This window comes from Xyrauchen texanus, chromosome 36 (genome assembly GCF_025860055.1).
Source record: "Xyrauchen texanus isolate HMW12.3.18 chromosome 36, RBS_HiC_50CHRs, whole genome shotgun sequence".
In the NCBI taxonomy this organism is placed as follows: Eukaryota; Metazoa; Chordata; class Actinopteri; order Cypriniformes; family Catostomidae; genus Xyrauchen; species Xyrauchen texanus.
This window is the reverse complement of record NC_068311.1, coordinates 29,065,706-29,082,725: the sequence shown is the minus strand read 5'-3', so window position 1 is coordinate 29,082,725 and position 17,020 is coordinate 29,065,706. Positions and strand designations below refer to the sequence as shown.

At 35.5% G+C, this 17,020-nt stretch overlaps 1 protein-coding gene across 1 annotated transcript in view; it reads right to left on the bottom strand.

Moving 5' to 3' along the window:
• LOC127629658 (fibronectin type-III domain-containing protein 3a-like) overlaps nt 1-16,699 on the bottom strand; it is a 117,752-nt gene extending 101,053 nt beyond the window's left edge. Inside the window, exons 1-2 of the mRNA XM_052106809.1 lie at nt 16,350-16,699; nt 1,118-1,280 (exon numbers count right to left, since the gene is read on the bottom strand). Of these exons, the coding sequence (XP_051962769.1) occupies nt 1,118-1,240 (123 nt within the window). The 5' untranslated portion in view covers nt 1,241-1,280; nt 16,350-16,699. The remainder of the gene's footprint in view (nt 1-1,117; nt 1,281-16,349) is intronic.
• Between the last annotated feature and the right edge of the window lie 321 nt (nt 16,700-17,020).

The following is a 17,020-nucleotide window of genomic DNA, read 5'->3' as shown; positions in this document are numbered from 1 at the left end:
CAAAGCCACTCCCAACGCTAGGGAACTGCTTGCCCCGCGCTGCTGTCAATTTTACAATCCACCTCGCGAGCTTGGCGCTCGGCTTCCATAGGAAGGAATTGAAAGCGCTTGCTCACATTCGCTCACCATGCGCCAGTGGAAACATACGATAAGAAAGCCAAACTGCTAGCATTTTTAGCAACACGCATGTCTAGATGTAGAACACAGTCTAAATATCGAAAAATACGATATCATGGAGTTTTTTATTGCGATAAATATTGATATCGTTTATCGCCCAGCCTTAATGTACGTATGCCTATATCTTTATTTGGGGACCAATTTAGGTAAATATTGATAGATGTGATTAATTGTGCTTGATTCAAATAATTAATCAGCACCAAATGTAATTAATTTGTTTAAAAAATAATCTATTGACAGCCCCAATTCATATAAATTTATATGATTGATTTATAATTCCTTCCTTGTATTCCATTAGTGGAAAAAATAAAAAAAGCTTAAGTATGTAAAGCTTTTTAGGTGTTACAAAAGTTTGTTTTGACAAAAGTTTGTTTTGAGCGACCCGCTTAGACCCACCCCAACAATGTTATTCAACCAATGCCGTGAGTTGGGTGCGGGACTATCTGACCATTTGAAAAATAGGAGATGAGGGGTGTATTAGGAAAGCTGTTTTGAAAACATTATGTAATTTCTGCGACAACGGATTTGCAAAAATAAACAAGTACCATCAGCTTTAACTATTAAACTAGATTTTTACTCAAGTTAAACATTTTGAATCTACCTAGCAACAATTTGTCCAAATTATTTATCTTCTGAAAATTTTAAATAATTTCTTTGACCCATTTCAGAGATACAAAAAAAAGAACAACATAAAAATTAAAATACATCATTAAAAGATATTTCACCTAGCCCTGGCTCTCCCCTTACTCTATACAAGCACACCTGGCACAGCTTGGTCCCCAAAGTTCAGTAGAATCAAATGAGGAAGACTGTCACAAGAAATTATTTCAGCAGAGCTTCAGCAGTCCGTAGGATAGAAAATTGCTTTTCCGTGGAAAATAGCTCAAGGATTTTGCAAAGACAGAAGTGAGTGAGAAGGTTTGGAAGTGATTTATCCTACCTGTTGTGGTCCGTCTCCATTGATGATGTTGGGTGGGTGTGGAGGGGGGGGCGGAGAGGTGAGCATTGGGATGTCTGGGCTGAGTAACTGGCCGGACTCCAGTGGGGAGGTGTGGTCAGCCATGACTCCCTCATTCACACTAAAGGAGAGGCACTGTTCACTCCTGCAACCACAAAACATTACATCAATTATTCAGTTCTGTCAATAACAGCCACTCGCTGAGGAAGGCACTAAAATGACCAAATGCATTTACTGCACATGATTTCAAATATTACCGTTCTGAAATGGCAATTCTCAAAACCTGTGTGAATACAGCTGTCAATTTCAAATATGGCTAATTTTACATAGATGTTGACAAAGTATCATGTTTTATTGCAATCTATACCACTACAGAACACATTGTGGAGGGGACTCTTTATATTGTTTTAAAAACACATACCACTTATTTTATATTCATTTTCAGTGTTGGGTAAGTTCCTCAAAACAGTAATTCACTACAAATTACTTTTCTAAAATTGTAATCAGATTACTTTACTATTAACTTCATAAAATTAATCATAATACTAATTATTTTACTTTCAAAACTATTTTCACAGAAGAATTTAAAAACAAATTCTATATTTCCTTGTTCGTACATCAGAGATGTACACATGAATATAATTCATGTTTTAAATGTTTTCTACATTACTAATATTTCACAAATGTGTAACCCAAGTAATGTACTTAAGTAATTAACTTAACTGAAAGTCAGTAAATGTAATCTGATACACTAAAGTCATTTGAAGAAATTACACTACAGTAACTAATTACTCTGTAATCAGATTACACCCAACATTTTTCATAATAAATTGAAATAAATTTGAAAATGTCACTATTCATTGTAATTTTCTTATTAGTGGTACAAATTATGGTGAGTCACATGTCATAACATCTTGTTTTCCAAACATGGGGATCTTATTAACATGTGAGATTCACTGCTTCATTTGCTCACCGGTTCATTTATAACCTTACCCCCACAGTTGTATGGGCATCCTTCAGGCATGAGTTTTATTTTCAACATTCAAATTTTTAGGTGGGAAGAACAATAAAAAGGGCAAGTTTCTACTTACTAATTCATGCCCTCACACTTGGCTTTAATAGCCAGGCAGTTCAGAAAACTGTATTTATGTTCTCAGGGTCAGTTGTGGTTTAAAGCGTACAGTGGGACGTCAAACGCAATAGCTCTTGAATGAGATAATCTTTGCCTGTCCTTCTTCGTTTTAGAATTGAGCACAAGAGAAAACGTTGCCTAATTTAGGCTTTATTCATTGTATTCAGGGGCTGTGTGACCTGTCTGGGTGTCACGCAGCAGTGGAATGAAAATTTTCTATTTTTCCCCTGCCACATCTGCGCACACACTCCTAAATGAATTCAAATGAACTAATCATGGCCACTCAAAAGCTCTTTTCCAAAACCTATTGAGATGCCTGGCTGCCTATTGCCTACAGGCTTTTTAAGGCAGCATCCAAACCATCATGAAACCTTATAAAAGTGAACAAATAGGAAAGCTCTACATAGACACTAACTCCACATAATTAGCACTTCACATGGTAGCCGCGACTACATTTAAAAAAAAAAATTAAGTTTCATGTTAGCATGTTGCTTAGCTAACAGTGTGATCCTCCAATAACTCTACTCACAATTGATTACAATAGAGTCTGATATTACCATGTTGCTATGCTAACTGTCTCAAACTAATAACTTGACTCAATTTATTTCAATAGAGTTTGATGTTAGCATGTTGCTAAGCTAACAGCGTGATTCTTCAATAATGCATACCAGGCAACGTTTGCAGTCCTCTCTGTGTTCCTGAAGTAATTTTTCCCCATTCATTTTTACATAGGCTTTTCATGAAACCCTTTATAATATTTCTAAGCCATGAACCGAACCAAACCAAACAACTCCGAGGTGAATCACAACATTACAAAATTTGATTTGAAGCAAAAAGTATTAGAACATCGGACAAAAAGACAAAGGTACAAGAATGTGTACATACTGTCTTTCACAAATGTGTGAACTACAATCCCATGAAGCATTGTAAATGCCAAATTTACAAACGTAATCGAATAAAAAACATAAAAGAAAATATTACAAAACAAATTAGGTTGTTATTGTACGTATAGAAAGGACATATTTTAAGTTTACTGCAAAACATTCTGATATATAAAATATATATGTAGTTTGATGGTGTAGGGAGACCAAATCGATTGCGTCATTTACAGCGAATCCTGGACATGTTTGGCAATCTTTGTTGGCTGTGGTTCTCTGATTAGTGTAACTTTCTATACTGGACCATGGGTAGTATTAGATGTTCACCATGAAACACAATTTTTAAACAATGAAGTTGAAATAACACATACTGATCACTTCAAAGTAGGTATATACTATCAATAAACAACCTCGGAGTTCACAGTAGATTTGTCTTTAAAGGTTTATGTTATCATTGAAAATGTTCCTTCACTGTATTTGTACATATTGGTATATTTTGCAATAAACGTAAATTATATTGTTTCTATACTTATAATCTACAACCTAAAATCAATAGTTTTATATATTCCCATTCCCAATTACACAACTACATTTGACTCTTTTCAGTATTGAATTAATTTGTATATAGTTTTAATTTACATTTCTCTCGCCACGTCTACCATCTTGGATTATATTCACAGAGATCATCACAATGCATTCTGGGATTGTCTTTTCCACAAAGAATTCATGCAATGCTGCCTAAAAAAAAAATGAAATCACTCTCTAGTACCACATACTGAGGAAAATGATGAAAACAGAAAAAGATTTTAATACTTTCAATCAAAATCGTATTAGTGTGGACTTGAGATGCTTTAAAATAATGCCTCCGGCAGCTCACTAGGCCCTATGTTTTAGAACAGAGCAAGAGTATGGAATACAGCCTTGTGCAGAGCTTGCTCTCTCTCTTTTTCTCTGATACATCAGACTCACAATGAGTCATAGTTGGATAGGAACTAAGCAATAGGGCTGCAACTAACGATTATTTTAATAATTGATTAATCTAATGATTATTAGAACGATTATTCGTCTATTCGGCAATTTTTGTAACAAATAATCATTAGCTCTTAACCGATTATTCAGCTTGTGCCCGACTTAAAAGGTAGTATTAAATGTGCTTACTAACAATAGAGGACAATATCATCTTTTAAAAATACCTCTAAATGACTTAATGAATTAAAAGGAAAAAAAAAACTTTATAAATTTTCACTTTAGCAAAGACATTCACTTAAATCCTATAATTTACAATGGTCTAATCATCTTCTTAAAACAAGATACATTTACTTGAGAAGCAACATAGAAGATATTTAGACTTGCTTTAAGAGAATGTATCTTAAATATACAGTAAGAGTATTTTGTATATAAGTTTATTTTTCACTTGGTTATACTTCTGCGAGTGCAGTAGACAAAATATACTTACTATATATTCAAGATCTATTCTCCAAAAGCAAGTCTAAATATCTTATATGCTGTTTCTCAGGTGAATTCAACTTTTTTTAAAGGATTTTAGATATTTAAAACTATTTTTTTTTTTAATATTATGTTCAACATTCACAGAAAAAAAATATTCTGCAGTATAGCAGCTAAAGAAAATGTACATGGTTTTAAAAAGGAGTTTGAGAAATGTATATGGGAAAACAAGCAAAAACAAAAGCAAATCAAAAACATATTTTGTTGCAGTGTATAATGGGGCAAAGATTACCCTCTTGCCATGTTCACTTCAATCCATCTTTAACTCACAAAAAAACAAATTCTCTCTTATTAAGAAATGCACAGAGACATATGTAATGATTCAATAAGTCGCGAGCCATCATGTTACAATCTAGCTGCAGAAGCACGCGTAAGGGACGAGCATCCCCGTGACAGAGTGTGCCTCAGCCGGGTGCAGTTTCTATCTCTCCCCCTCAGATAGGGACATTAGCACAACTCATAGAAGAGGCACTGACCGCACAGAGAAATAGTTAGTTCTGAGTTAGTAGTTTTTTTTACATGATCTGCTTCCATATTATTTGAACTTTCATAAAGCTCTAATGCATGAAATATAACATCATTTAAAATGTAATGCCAGGGTGTTTCCTTTAAAGACGCTCGACGTGCAAGTTTTGCTTCAGAGGAGTGGCAGCTGGACAAATTACACCACCAGCACCTGTTGATCTGGTGTTAAGCTGAAGTGTTTTTCTGCACCAAAGTTACCAAACAGAATTATACAAATAATAAAAATGTAAAACACATTTGAAAAAAACTCCTCACAATTCGATTGGTTGTACAAACATACTGTATAGTCCTGCCAAAAACCATTGGTCAAGCCAATGAATGTTGCTGCGTTGGTCTGGATGGGTCACTCAAACAGAGGAATGCTTCACTTTCACTTTAAATCAACCAAAAATGGCTTAATTATCTTTCTGAACTCATGAAAATTACGTGACTGTGGAGAAGTTTTTGCTAAATTATGCAATTTTTGGAGCATCTTTTGCAGTGCTATGACACGTTCAACTTGCCCTTGTTGTAGTGCCTCTAGTGTTCATTTCAACAAGATACGTACAATGAGCCATGTACAAATTTTGCAATCGTTCGGTGGTACTTGATACTTAGAATCTCTTTAGATTACAAAATTATTAAAAAACTTAAAAGCACAGTTTTATTTTTGTTCTACTGGTTTTATATGTTCTGTTGCTTGCAAATTGTTTCTTTGATCTGCATTTTATTAATGACTGTTTACAAAATCAAATTACTTGGAAAAATAATATTCAACAACAAAAAAAAAAACCTGTGCTCAATAGCAAATTAGTCTTTGATGTGGTATCGAAATTTTTGAGAATCTTACAATTTCTCTGGTATCGTAATCAACTGCTAAAATGTTCGGACTAAAACAACCCTAGAACAGATGTATTTGAAGCTCCACTTAATGTCAAGTAAGGTATTCTGGTGGAGGGCGGAGAGCAGGGCCGGGTCGTGATTTTACACACCAGGTCCCTTATCAGGCTAATTAAGCCTCCGAGAGGGATAAGGGCCGACTGCGGATGGTGGTGCGGGAAAGAGAGAGAACGTTTACCGGCAGCTGACCGTATGTGTGTTTCTGTCTTTAGGTTTATTTCTTCATTAAACTAATATTTATATTGTCAAGCCGGTTCTCGCCGCCTCCTATCCATTGAACTCCTTTACATTGAGTAACAAGGAAGCAGAGGCATAACGTACCGTGTTTGATACCACAATCCTTTATATGAGGGAGGCCACAGTGGGGGGCAGAAAGACGGCATAAAGGTAGTAGTAGTCATTCTCTCTCTCTAAACGCAACAGTTGAGTACACTTCCTGTGGTTTAATTCCACAAACTAGCCATACAAGAGGATGAAGGCTATGGTGGAGCATGGCCTTTGTGTGAAAATCTGCTCTCTGAGGGCCAAAAGGTCAGAGACTGGAGGTGATGGCATCTTATTAGGACATGTAACCGGAAGAATGAAGGGTGTTGAATGACGGGCCCCTCTCATTCACAGCCTTCCTGAGCAGGCCGCAATTTTTTTAAGTGGTTATGTAGTACACACCTCTGGCTATGAGCACATGGGTTAGAGCTCTCACTGTGACTTGGTAGTTCCCAGTACAGTCACACAGTAATGAGGTTATAAATGACAAAGCAATGGCATATCTGGACCGGAAGTTGTGTGCATGTGTGGTGGGGGTGGGGGGGGGGGGTTCTACAACTTCATAGAATAGTTTAGTGGTATCAACATGTTTAACATCAAGGCGTCTAAAAGTCAAAGATACTGTTCCAAGCCCCAACGCCAACAGGAAGGATTGTCAATAGATTCATATAATTAATCATTATTCATTTTGTGATTCCAGGCATTTCAGGAAGTGTCAGTAAATAGGTTGTTGGTCTTGATTTTTAATATAATAAATTTTAAATCATTTGAAAATGTGAAATTTGCCAAGGCCACTTCATTTTCATTCAGTAACTTTTATGTTCAAAGAACAATTTCAGTGTGTAGTTTTTGTGTTTACCCAAACACAGTCATCCATTGACAGGTCTTTTACACCTTCAGGGGAAAATTGATGGAACTTTTTAAGCAAGGGGGAATTAACATTTTTGTTTTTTATTTGCTTATGAATATCAAAACTCCGGAAGTCACCATCACAATAACAGGGTGTTGTCTCTTTTGATCGTCCCTCCTCATTCAATGCAAGTCTTTGAGGCGATTTTCACGAAAAATCTCATCGCTAAAGGTGCAGTAATGCATACTTTCGCATTGCAAAATTCCATATGGCAAAAATGGTGAGGGCGGATGTTGAGCACGTGCGAAACCAGCAAAACTGTAATTGTCAAGCAGCCTCTTTAATTCTGCACTTAATACTCTGTGAGACTTGCGTTAAAAAGAAACTCACAGCTAAAATGATTTCCTTGTCCATTGAGACTATTCATTGTAGCGGAGTTCGAAACACCGCCCACACAGAGCTCACTGCCAAACCAAGCAACTTCAATTGGTCAACGTGGAAAAATTCACCTGTCAAAGTTCACCAAACTTTAACTCCACATGAAATCTGCAAGGGTAAATTCTTTACCACCGGAAGTCCATTGCGCGAAATTCACATTAGCATGGATTTCCCATTGAGTTGACCATATTTCATCCATGGAATATCGCCATGCAAAGGTGTGTGGTGACTTAAGGCTGCATCCTCATTAATCCGGATACATTTGAAAACTGCATTTCCGTTTTTGAAACGCTCTACATCCACACGTTTTCAAGTGTTTTCCTAGATTCTCATCCACACTGAAATGTATAAAAATGCTTAAGTCCCCTAACTGTTTAAGCCAAAAATTGCAGTTCCATGTACATCTGAAATGCAATTGTCCTCCAATTCAGAGAAAACTTCCCATCACATTTGAAGGACTGCAATGTTGTACATAGCAACATTTATCGTTAACAATGCTATCAAAGTGAATATCAGGCACAACAACGCTGCTACAATATGTGCCACCATCTTGATTGTTTTGGGTTGAATGGATCACATGACTGTCACATGACAACAAATATGTTATAGGTAATAGTTTTCAAATATCTCCGTTTTCCCGATCCACACTACAACGCAAAGACAACATTTTCAAATGTATCCACTTGGTAGAGCATTATCGAAAAGCTCAGTTTTCCTTGTCAAAAACACTGTCAATAAATGTCCACACCCACACTTCAGCTCTCTGTCTCTGACATAATCACTGTGATGATGTTTACAAGCACGATCTTTTACATCAATTACACTAAATTATTTGAAATCTCATAACGTCAGGTAAACGCCTTAAGCATAGTTTTTTTTTATTGGGGAAAGGTCATACATTATTTAAGCAAAATCTAATCAACTCACCTAGATTTTGCATTAAATGTAAACACATTTATCCGAGTTCTGTCTGCTTATTCAAACTGTCAAGAGTGGAGTGAAACTTTGTTCGTGCAGGGATCCTCAATTTACATAGCTTGTGGGCCACTTTCTAGAAATTGCTGGGTGACCAGGGACCAGTGAAAAAAAGAACTAGAAAAACTAGTATATTTCAATAACATGGTCAATTTATGACATCACCTTCATAAAAACACGTTCTTTCTTTTTCCAGAACAATGGAGTCAGTGTTGAATTGTATATATGCAAGTCTTATTTGCACACAAATTAATTTGTGGCTGTAGTTAATCATTCCTTTATACTACAGGCATAATTGTGGTCTCTTTTGAAAGTGGACACTTGGAGATGTGTTATCCAAAAGTCAACAATTTCAAAATGCTTTAATTTATGTTCAATTGATCAGCAATCTATTTCCATAACACTTTTTTTTATATATATAATATAATCTATCACACTGATCTTGATGCACAGAAACACAAATGGAGCTAAAGCCACAAGTCTGATAACGTTCTGTGTCAAATCTGAGGACGATAACTTTAAAACTCTTAGTACTATGAAACATTTTCAGAGACCATGTCATGTCACTCTGGTCACATATCAATAGCCATTAGCATTAGCACCATAAATGCAGAATGAACATAATTTATAAAAAAATATTTCCTGTTGTGTTCTGGAGAAGTGTGATACGGTTTGGGATTTGGAATGAAATGAGGGTGAATGAATTATGATTACAATTTTGGGGGAAATTTTTCTATGAAGGTTAAATACATCTTTTTTTATTGACAATAACACACTCTCTGAAACCTTGAAAGACTCTAGCTCTAGCTGCAGGTATGACGCGATACAAAAAGAAACTGAAAATTAAAGAGCATGAGAGAGAGCATCAAGCATGACAACATCTGCCTTTCAGTTAAAAGAAAAACAACCAGGAGACCGGTTTAGAAAGTCCCTTATGTAGATGCCAGAAGAAAATGCAAATACAATACCAAAAAAAAAAGATATTATTTGTAAAATAACTGTAAAAATAGAATAGAATATCCTAATTTACGCTCAAAAAAGGCAGTGGCAACAATGGCAGTCGTTTTTATGAAAAACCTTACCATGTAGGCAAGTTTTTTTATTTAACTTAGAAGCAGCCGGAACCATGCTATAATGTTTTAGAGGCTGTATAAAATAAATGTCTGAATTGCAAGGAATGAGAAAATGATTTTAGATTTAGTAAATTCGCCCTTTTAAAGATTTAAGATATGCATTTATAAAAATGCATATTTGATCACTGTTAAAACTTGACATTTGTGAAAGCCTGAAATTAGTAACAAACCTTTCTGATATGGCAATAAAAACAAAAATCATGTAACTTATGGTAGTATGTAGGGATGGGCATTTCGAGTAATTTTGTAGTCGAGTACTCCAACACATAAAAAACAGAATAATCAATTACTTAATTTAGAATTTGTTCAATCTTCAACTTTTGAACCCATTTTTCTGATGAAAAAAAATAGTACTATGCATAAACAACAAAATCTAGATTAAAACATTAACAACTACAAAAACTAGTGCTGTCAGTCAATCAAAAAAAAAAATATTTCGAATTAACTGCATAATTGCTTTGTAGTTAAATTGCGATTAAATCGCAGATTTTAAAAGTGCTGAAATTTGACACTAAATATACTTCTTTTCTTGTCAAAATTAATTTATTTCCATCTTAGGAAAGAAAGTAGCTCATTTGCATTTAAAGAGACATACACGAGATCAGCACGTTTTTGATTCCACCCAAAAAGAAGCATTTATAACATGGTATAATAAATGGTCTGTGGGGTATTTTGAGCTGAAACTTCACAGACACACTCTGGGGACACATGAGACTTATATTACATCTTGTAAAAAGGGGTATAATAGGTGTCCTTTAAACGTTTACCAAAACTAATTAAAAGAACTAGTCCCCAAATATGTTGCATATTCATTTCAAAGGGCATTATATCTCTTAAACTCTCATCCTACACAATATTAGTTTTTTCGATTAATTTGAATTTTTCGATAAGATTTTTTTATTGTTTAAATCGAGATTTTGCTAAAAATATTGCAAACGCTAAAGTTAGATACACTGTAAATCCACCAAAGGCTGAATTAGGATGAGAAAAATAATTAATAGCGCTCACTGATGATACCCTGATATTGACATTAACCGTTACAAAACTTTCTAGAGAGATACAAAAGTTATGACACATAGGAAGGAGCCCCAAGTGCAAAAAAAGACACACTCCCACAAAGTTCTAATGAAATCTGGCAATTTGTCAAGCTATCAGATGTTTTGCAAACTTGAGAACTTTCGGTTTGAGTCAGCATTTTGGTTTCTGTGGTTAGAACATAAGTTTTGAGATTGTCCAAACAGGGGAGTTTCAGTTGCATTCTGGATTTGCGCAGATGGTGAGCTGCAGCTGACAAACTTTTGGCCCCACTTCGAAACACCAGACTGTGTCCTAACCAGAGACCCTGCATCCAAAACCATGTACTGTAAAAATATGTACAGCATTTGATGAAGGACGCACTTCTCAGCCAGCAAAAAATTATGTTCATCGTCCCATGATCAGGGATGTTTAATGTCAATTTGATGTTAGCAATGAAAGCTTTGGCTGTTTCTAAGACGCAGCCAACGCACACACACACACACACACGTTACCATTTTCCCCATTTGTTTCCATAGACTCCCGTTGTGTTTATATTGAGGCATAGGCGTAGATTCCAGGGAGATTCCCCCCATAATCAAAACAAGCAAGTACATGAAGAGTTAATTAGATTCCATAAAAATTCCAAAATGTTCCAAATAAATGAGAGACATCTGGCACTGACACCAAATGAACCAACAATGCTGTTGTAAGCAAGAAGCTATTATATTTCAGGACAAACAGCAGACTCATTCAAGGGAAAGCAGATACAGGGTGTCTGAGACACAGAACAGACAAGGAAATTTAGCACAGCATGAAGGTCTTAACCCTCATGTTGTCTTCAGGTCATTTTGACCCAAAGAGGATTTTCTTTTGACTGAAAATGATAGTTAATGTTATCCTATTGGACTAAATCGTTCTGACTTTATTCACACATGGCTCATTTGTTTTTAATTATTTTTTCACATGTGGTCTTCCCGGTCAAAAATGACCACCCTATTCAAAATTGCTTATAAATCTCTCATTATGCTATATTGTTAACAAATCTTGGAGTTGATCTTGTTGTCAACTTGTTTTCTTTGAATTAGCACAGGTTTTATAATTCTATTTGGAACTTACTGATTGTAGGCCTCACTGACCCGAGCTTATGCACCCAATTTTTGAGTGAAAAAATAAACTTTTGGAAAATGTTGGCTATATAAAAAAAAAAAAAAAAAAGAAACATTCTGTACTATTTACAACACTAGTGTGCTTCAATGTTTAACTAGGTAGTTTGTTTTAAAATGTTTTTTTTTTGTTGTTGTACAAAATGGCACAGTCACACTTGTGGTGTTCCTGGTTAAAAATGGCCAGGGAGATCAAAAATAAGACAAAATTGAGCATGTTCATCCATTAGAAGAGCACACGTGCATGTGTGCTTGCAAACATAAAGGCCACGGACCAATGCATGCTCACACATACACCCTTGAGTAGAACATGTTTTCTTTTTAGGATTTTTATCCTACCTTGAACTTTATCCAACATCCATTTATCCATCCAACATTCTCAGAGACAGACAGACAGACAGACACACCTGAACTTTCTTTGCCCAACAGTGACCCCTCTCCAATAGAATCAACACACCTTTCAGACAAAATATTCTGACAATGTGTTTTGGAATTTTCATGCTCTCACAAAGAAAGCTTCAGCTGAGTCAGTGCAAGCCAGGGCTATCAATTGGCCAGCCAGAGCCAATAGCAGGTGCCAACGTCACAGACCTCGCCCATTTCACAAGCAAAAGGTATCATTTTATATAGTTACCGAGTTATATCAAACGTAAACATTAGCTATCAAGATAAATTAGCGATAACAGCTCATCGACTGCATACCGGTCAACACTCCCATATTTCACACCCATCTCCCGCCCCCCTCCAATTTTGTTATTTCTCCCAGGAAACTCACGTAATTTCTATGGCTCAAACCTCGTTATATGAATAATCACATCAATATACTACTCAAAGAATGTCCAGTTGCCAGATCTTATATGAAACGCATCCTACTCACACAATCGACAAATCATACAAATTTCAACCCATTTGTGACATCAACCTGGCAACCTACAACCCGGTTGTGCTGTTGACATCTGCGCAGGTAGTAGATGCGAGAAGTTGAATCAAGCATCACTGGTAAATGGGAATAGAAGACTTATGTGGTGCTCCGGCGAAAAATATTTGTTGTATTTCATTTCATATCTCGTAGAAATATCGACAATGCCCTCGCCTTTTGCAAAGTGTTTCACACTGATTTTAATATCGGACAAATCCTTGATCATGACACTAGACCACTTGCCCTGATTCATTTCAAAATAAAAGTCTTGTTTTATTGTGATTTTCCCCATTCATTTTCAATGACCAGTCATTTTTGACCAGGAACACCACAGGTGTGACTTTATGAATTTTTTTTTTTTTTTTTACAAAATAAAAGTGCTTTAAAACAAACTTCCCTGTTAAACATTAAAGCACTTTTTCATATTTCATTTAATATTGCCAAAATTATCCACAAATAATGCTTTTTTTCCACTTAAAATGACATGTATATGCTCAGGTCAATGAGTCCTTCGGTCAGTAAGTTCTAAAAAGAAATACAAAACCTTTGCTAATTCAAAGAAAATAAGTTGACAAAAATATCTAATCAAATTTTTGGTGATAATATAGCATAATGAGAGATTTACAAGCTATTTTTAATTGGCCAGTCATTTCTGACTGGGAAGACCAAATTAGGTAAAACAATTTTTAAAGACATCACCAGGATTAAACAAGAAATAATGTTTGCATAGTTATTTGATGTAGCTATTAATAATTAACCAATAGGCCTACTAGATACCACCATTGAAAGCTCCATAATTTAACAGCCTTAAATAACAGTAGTCGAAGTCATTTAGCTATATATTGTGCACTAGTAAACGTCAAAAGCCAATTTTATTTTTTGTTATATATATTAAAGTTGGTGGTTGGTGCATTATTGCCTGTGAGGGAATTACTGAACGTCTCTGTCATCTGGTGGTAAACTGGAATATAACAGGGAATGTTGCTGCACTGAGTGCAATTTTAACATAAAAAAAGGCTATACTTTACAGCAGAAAGTCAGCAACATTTTACAGAAACATTTCAGGTGGGGGGTGGGGGGCTATTGTGTAAATAGAAAGTGTTTAGTACTAAAAAGCTTGTATTACCATACATTAAAGGCTTAAAGACTTTTAGGGCTTAAACCTGATACGTTGTTGGTTAATTGTAACTGAAACACATTCCAAACACAATTAAAAAGAAAGTTTCTCCTTCCCAATTAAATATCAAATAGGCTAATATTACCACATAAGACCAAAACAGTCATAAGACTAAAAATAATCAATTTTAAAGACCATGACAGCCAGTGCTAACAAATCAAAGCACAATTTATTTTCAAAGGTGCCATTAAGAATAAAGTAAAACTATGTTATAAAAGGCTTAAAACCTAGTGAGCTGCTAATTTAGACAGCAATTTGGGGAATCACAGGTGTGTTCCCATCATTCAAAAAGAAAAGTTCGGGCATCACAGGATTTTGGTCACTGGTGTCTTTGAATGTTCAAATCAAAAATGTTTGGCCATCACTTGCATGTTTCTAACATTTTTGGACATCATAGTCGTGTTCTAATTTAACATTTCTGCCCTTAATAAACGCATTTGAACGTTCAAATTGAACATTCAATTGAAACATTTTCTACATTCAAATCGAACTTTGTTGTCACAGGTATGTTCCGAACATTTTAGGCATCACAAATTTTAATGATCGAATCGAGCATTTGTGTCCGTCACAGGTGCATTCCCAACATTTTTGAGCACCCCAGTCATAAATATATTTAAACGTTCTAATTGAACATTATTTAAGCATTAATTGTGTATTTTTTCAAATTTGCATCAGACATTTTTGAAGTCGCAGCCACTTTCAGAACATTTTTGGACATCACAGTAGCGTTCGAATTTGTGAACAATTCTTCCCTTAATAAACGCATTTGAACATTCGAATTGAACATTCAATTGATAGCATTTTTACATTCAAATGAAACTTTTTTGTTATCACAGGTGTGTTTCGAACATTTTTTGGGCATCGAACTTGCCTTCGAAAGTTCGCAACATAACTTTCAGCCCTTAGCACATTTTAACGTTCGAATTTAACAAACTTGGTAATCAATGACGCATTGTAACAATCAAACCATACATTTGTGTCTGTATCAGGCGTGTTACGAACATTTTACTGCATCACAGTCATAATAAATATATTAGAAAGTTCAAATTGTACATAATTAAAGCATTAATGGTGTATTTTTTTTTACATTCACAACGAACAGTTGCAGCCACTTTCTGCAAATTTCTGTACATCACAGTAGCATTCAAATTGAAAATTTCTGCCCTTAATAAACGCATTTGTACATTCAAATTGAACGTTCAAATCAACGCATTTTTACATTCTAATAATTTATTTTGCTGTCACAGGCACATTCTGAAAATGTTTGGGCATCAAATTTGCTTTCGAATGTTCGCAACAAAACTTTTAGCCCTTAACGCATTCAGACGTTCTAATTGAACATATTTCGGAATCACTGACGCATTTTAACAATCAAATCGAACATTTTTGTCTGTATCAAACGCGTAACAAAAATCTTTGAACATCACAGTCGTAATAAATATATTCAAAAGTTTGAATTTGAACATAATTTATGCAATAATGGTGCATTTTTACTTCCGCATTGAAAATTTCTGAAAATTTTTGGGAATCGCAGTTTTGTTCGAACTGAACATTTCTGCCATTAATAAATGCATTTGAACATTCAATTCAACACATTTTTACACTGGAATAAAAATGTTTTGTTGTCACAGGTGCGTTCTGAACAATTTTGGGCATCAATCTTGCTTTTGAATATTCGCAATAAAACTTTTGGCCCTTAACGCATTCGAATTGAACATATTTGGGAATCGTTGACGCATTTTAACGAATCGAAAATTTTTGTCTGTAACAGACGCTTTTATGAACACCAGTCGAAATAAATATATTCAAAAGTTTGAATTTGAACATAATTTAAGCATTAATGGTGCATTTTTACTTCCACACTGAACTTTTTTGCAGCCGCTTTCCGAACATATTTGGGCATCCCAGTCGCGATCGAACATTTCTGCTCATACTAAAAGCATTCGAACGAATTGAACATATTAGTCCGTCATTTGCGCATTTTGTTAACGTTCTTCGAATCGCGTTTAAATCTAAGAGTCGCAATGCTGCACGCGCCTATTATGTCGAAGTATGCTATCTAGTAAGAAAGCTCACTAGATTTTGAAACACAGCCAGTGTGTGTAGTGACTGTAGCAGTATTTAATCTGCAGCTCTGTGATCAGATGACGTTGACGTGTGCACTTCAGGCCCTACTCTATTCCTTCACTTTTAAACCATATACTGGTTATACCGTTGAGAAGTTGTTAAAATGATGTGTCATTTGCCCTATGATATGTAGACTAGTAAATAAAGCCACATACGCTTGTACTGAACGCAAGCAAAGATGTAGCCTACATTTAGTAAATCCAAATATCATGTAAACATAATGAAACTCACCAACACCTCGTTTCGCTTGTCTTTATTTCGTATTCACTCGATCAGTCCTCTTCTTCGGGTTGATATGCAGTGTGTATGAAGGGGTTAAAAGCACAAGGCCAGTGTGTGTGTGATCTGGATCTCTATAAGCTACGTGGCTGTTTCACACTATAATATTACACAAGCTTACAGCCTCAACCCTCATTCACTCGCTTTTTCCCAAGTCTGAAAATGTCCAGGGGTGGAGACAGATCGCGATCTTCTCTAGCAAACAACTTTTCTCCACAAGTGTTGTTAGTTTTCGCGGCCACCTCCATCCATATGCGAGCTCAAGCTCTTGGTCTGGATAATCGCCATCATTTTCCGCTCAAGAATGTACACACACGTCACTGCGCATGCGCATCACGGGCTCTTTAACCCCGGTTACCGAAAGTAACTTTCATTTCTCCTCTCTTATGCGTGCCTGTAGTTATGCTATATTTGTTTTTCAGACGTGAAATAGTGCAGTCAAAGCAAAAACTGACCAACAGGTCTTTAAAATACAAATAACTTAATATTACTTTTCTCTAACGTTAACTGCAGTGTCTTCTAGTGTTTGTAGAAATTAATAATTTGGTCAACTCATGAGGAAATATTTTAATTGTTGAGAAAAATACGAGAAATATGGCAGTGTTCAGGGTTCAGTGACCTCT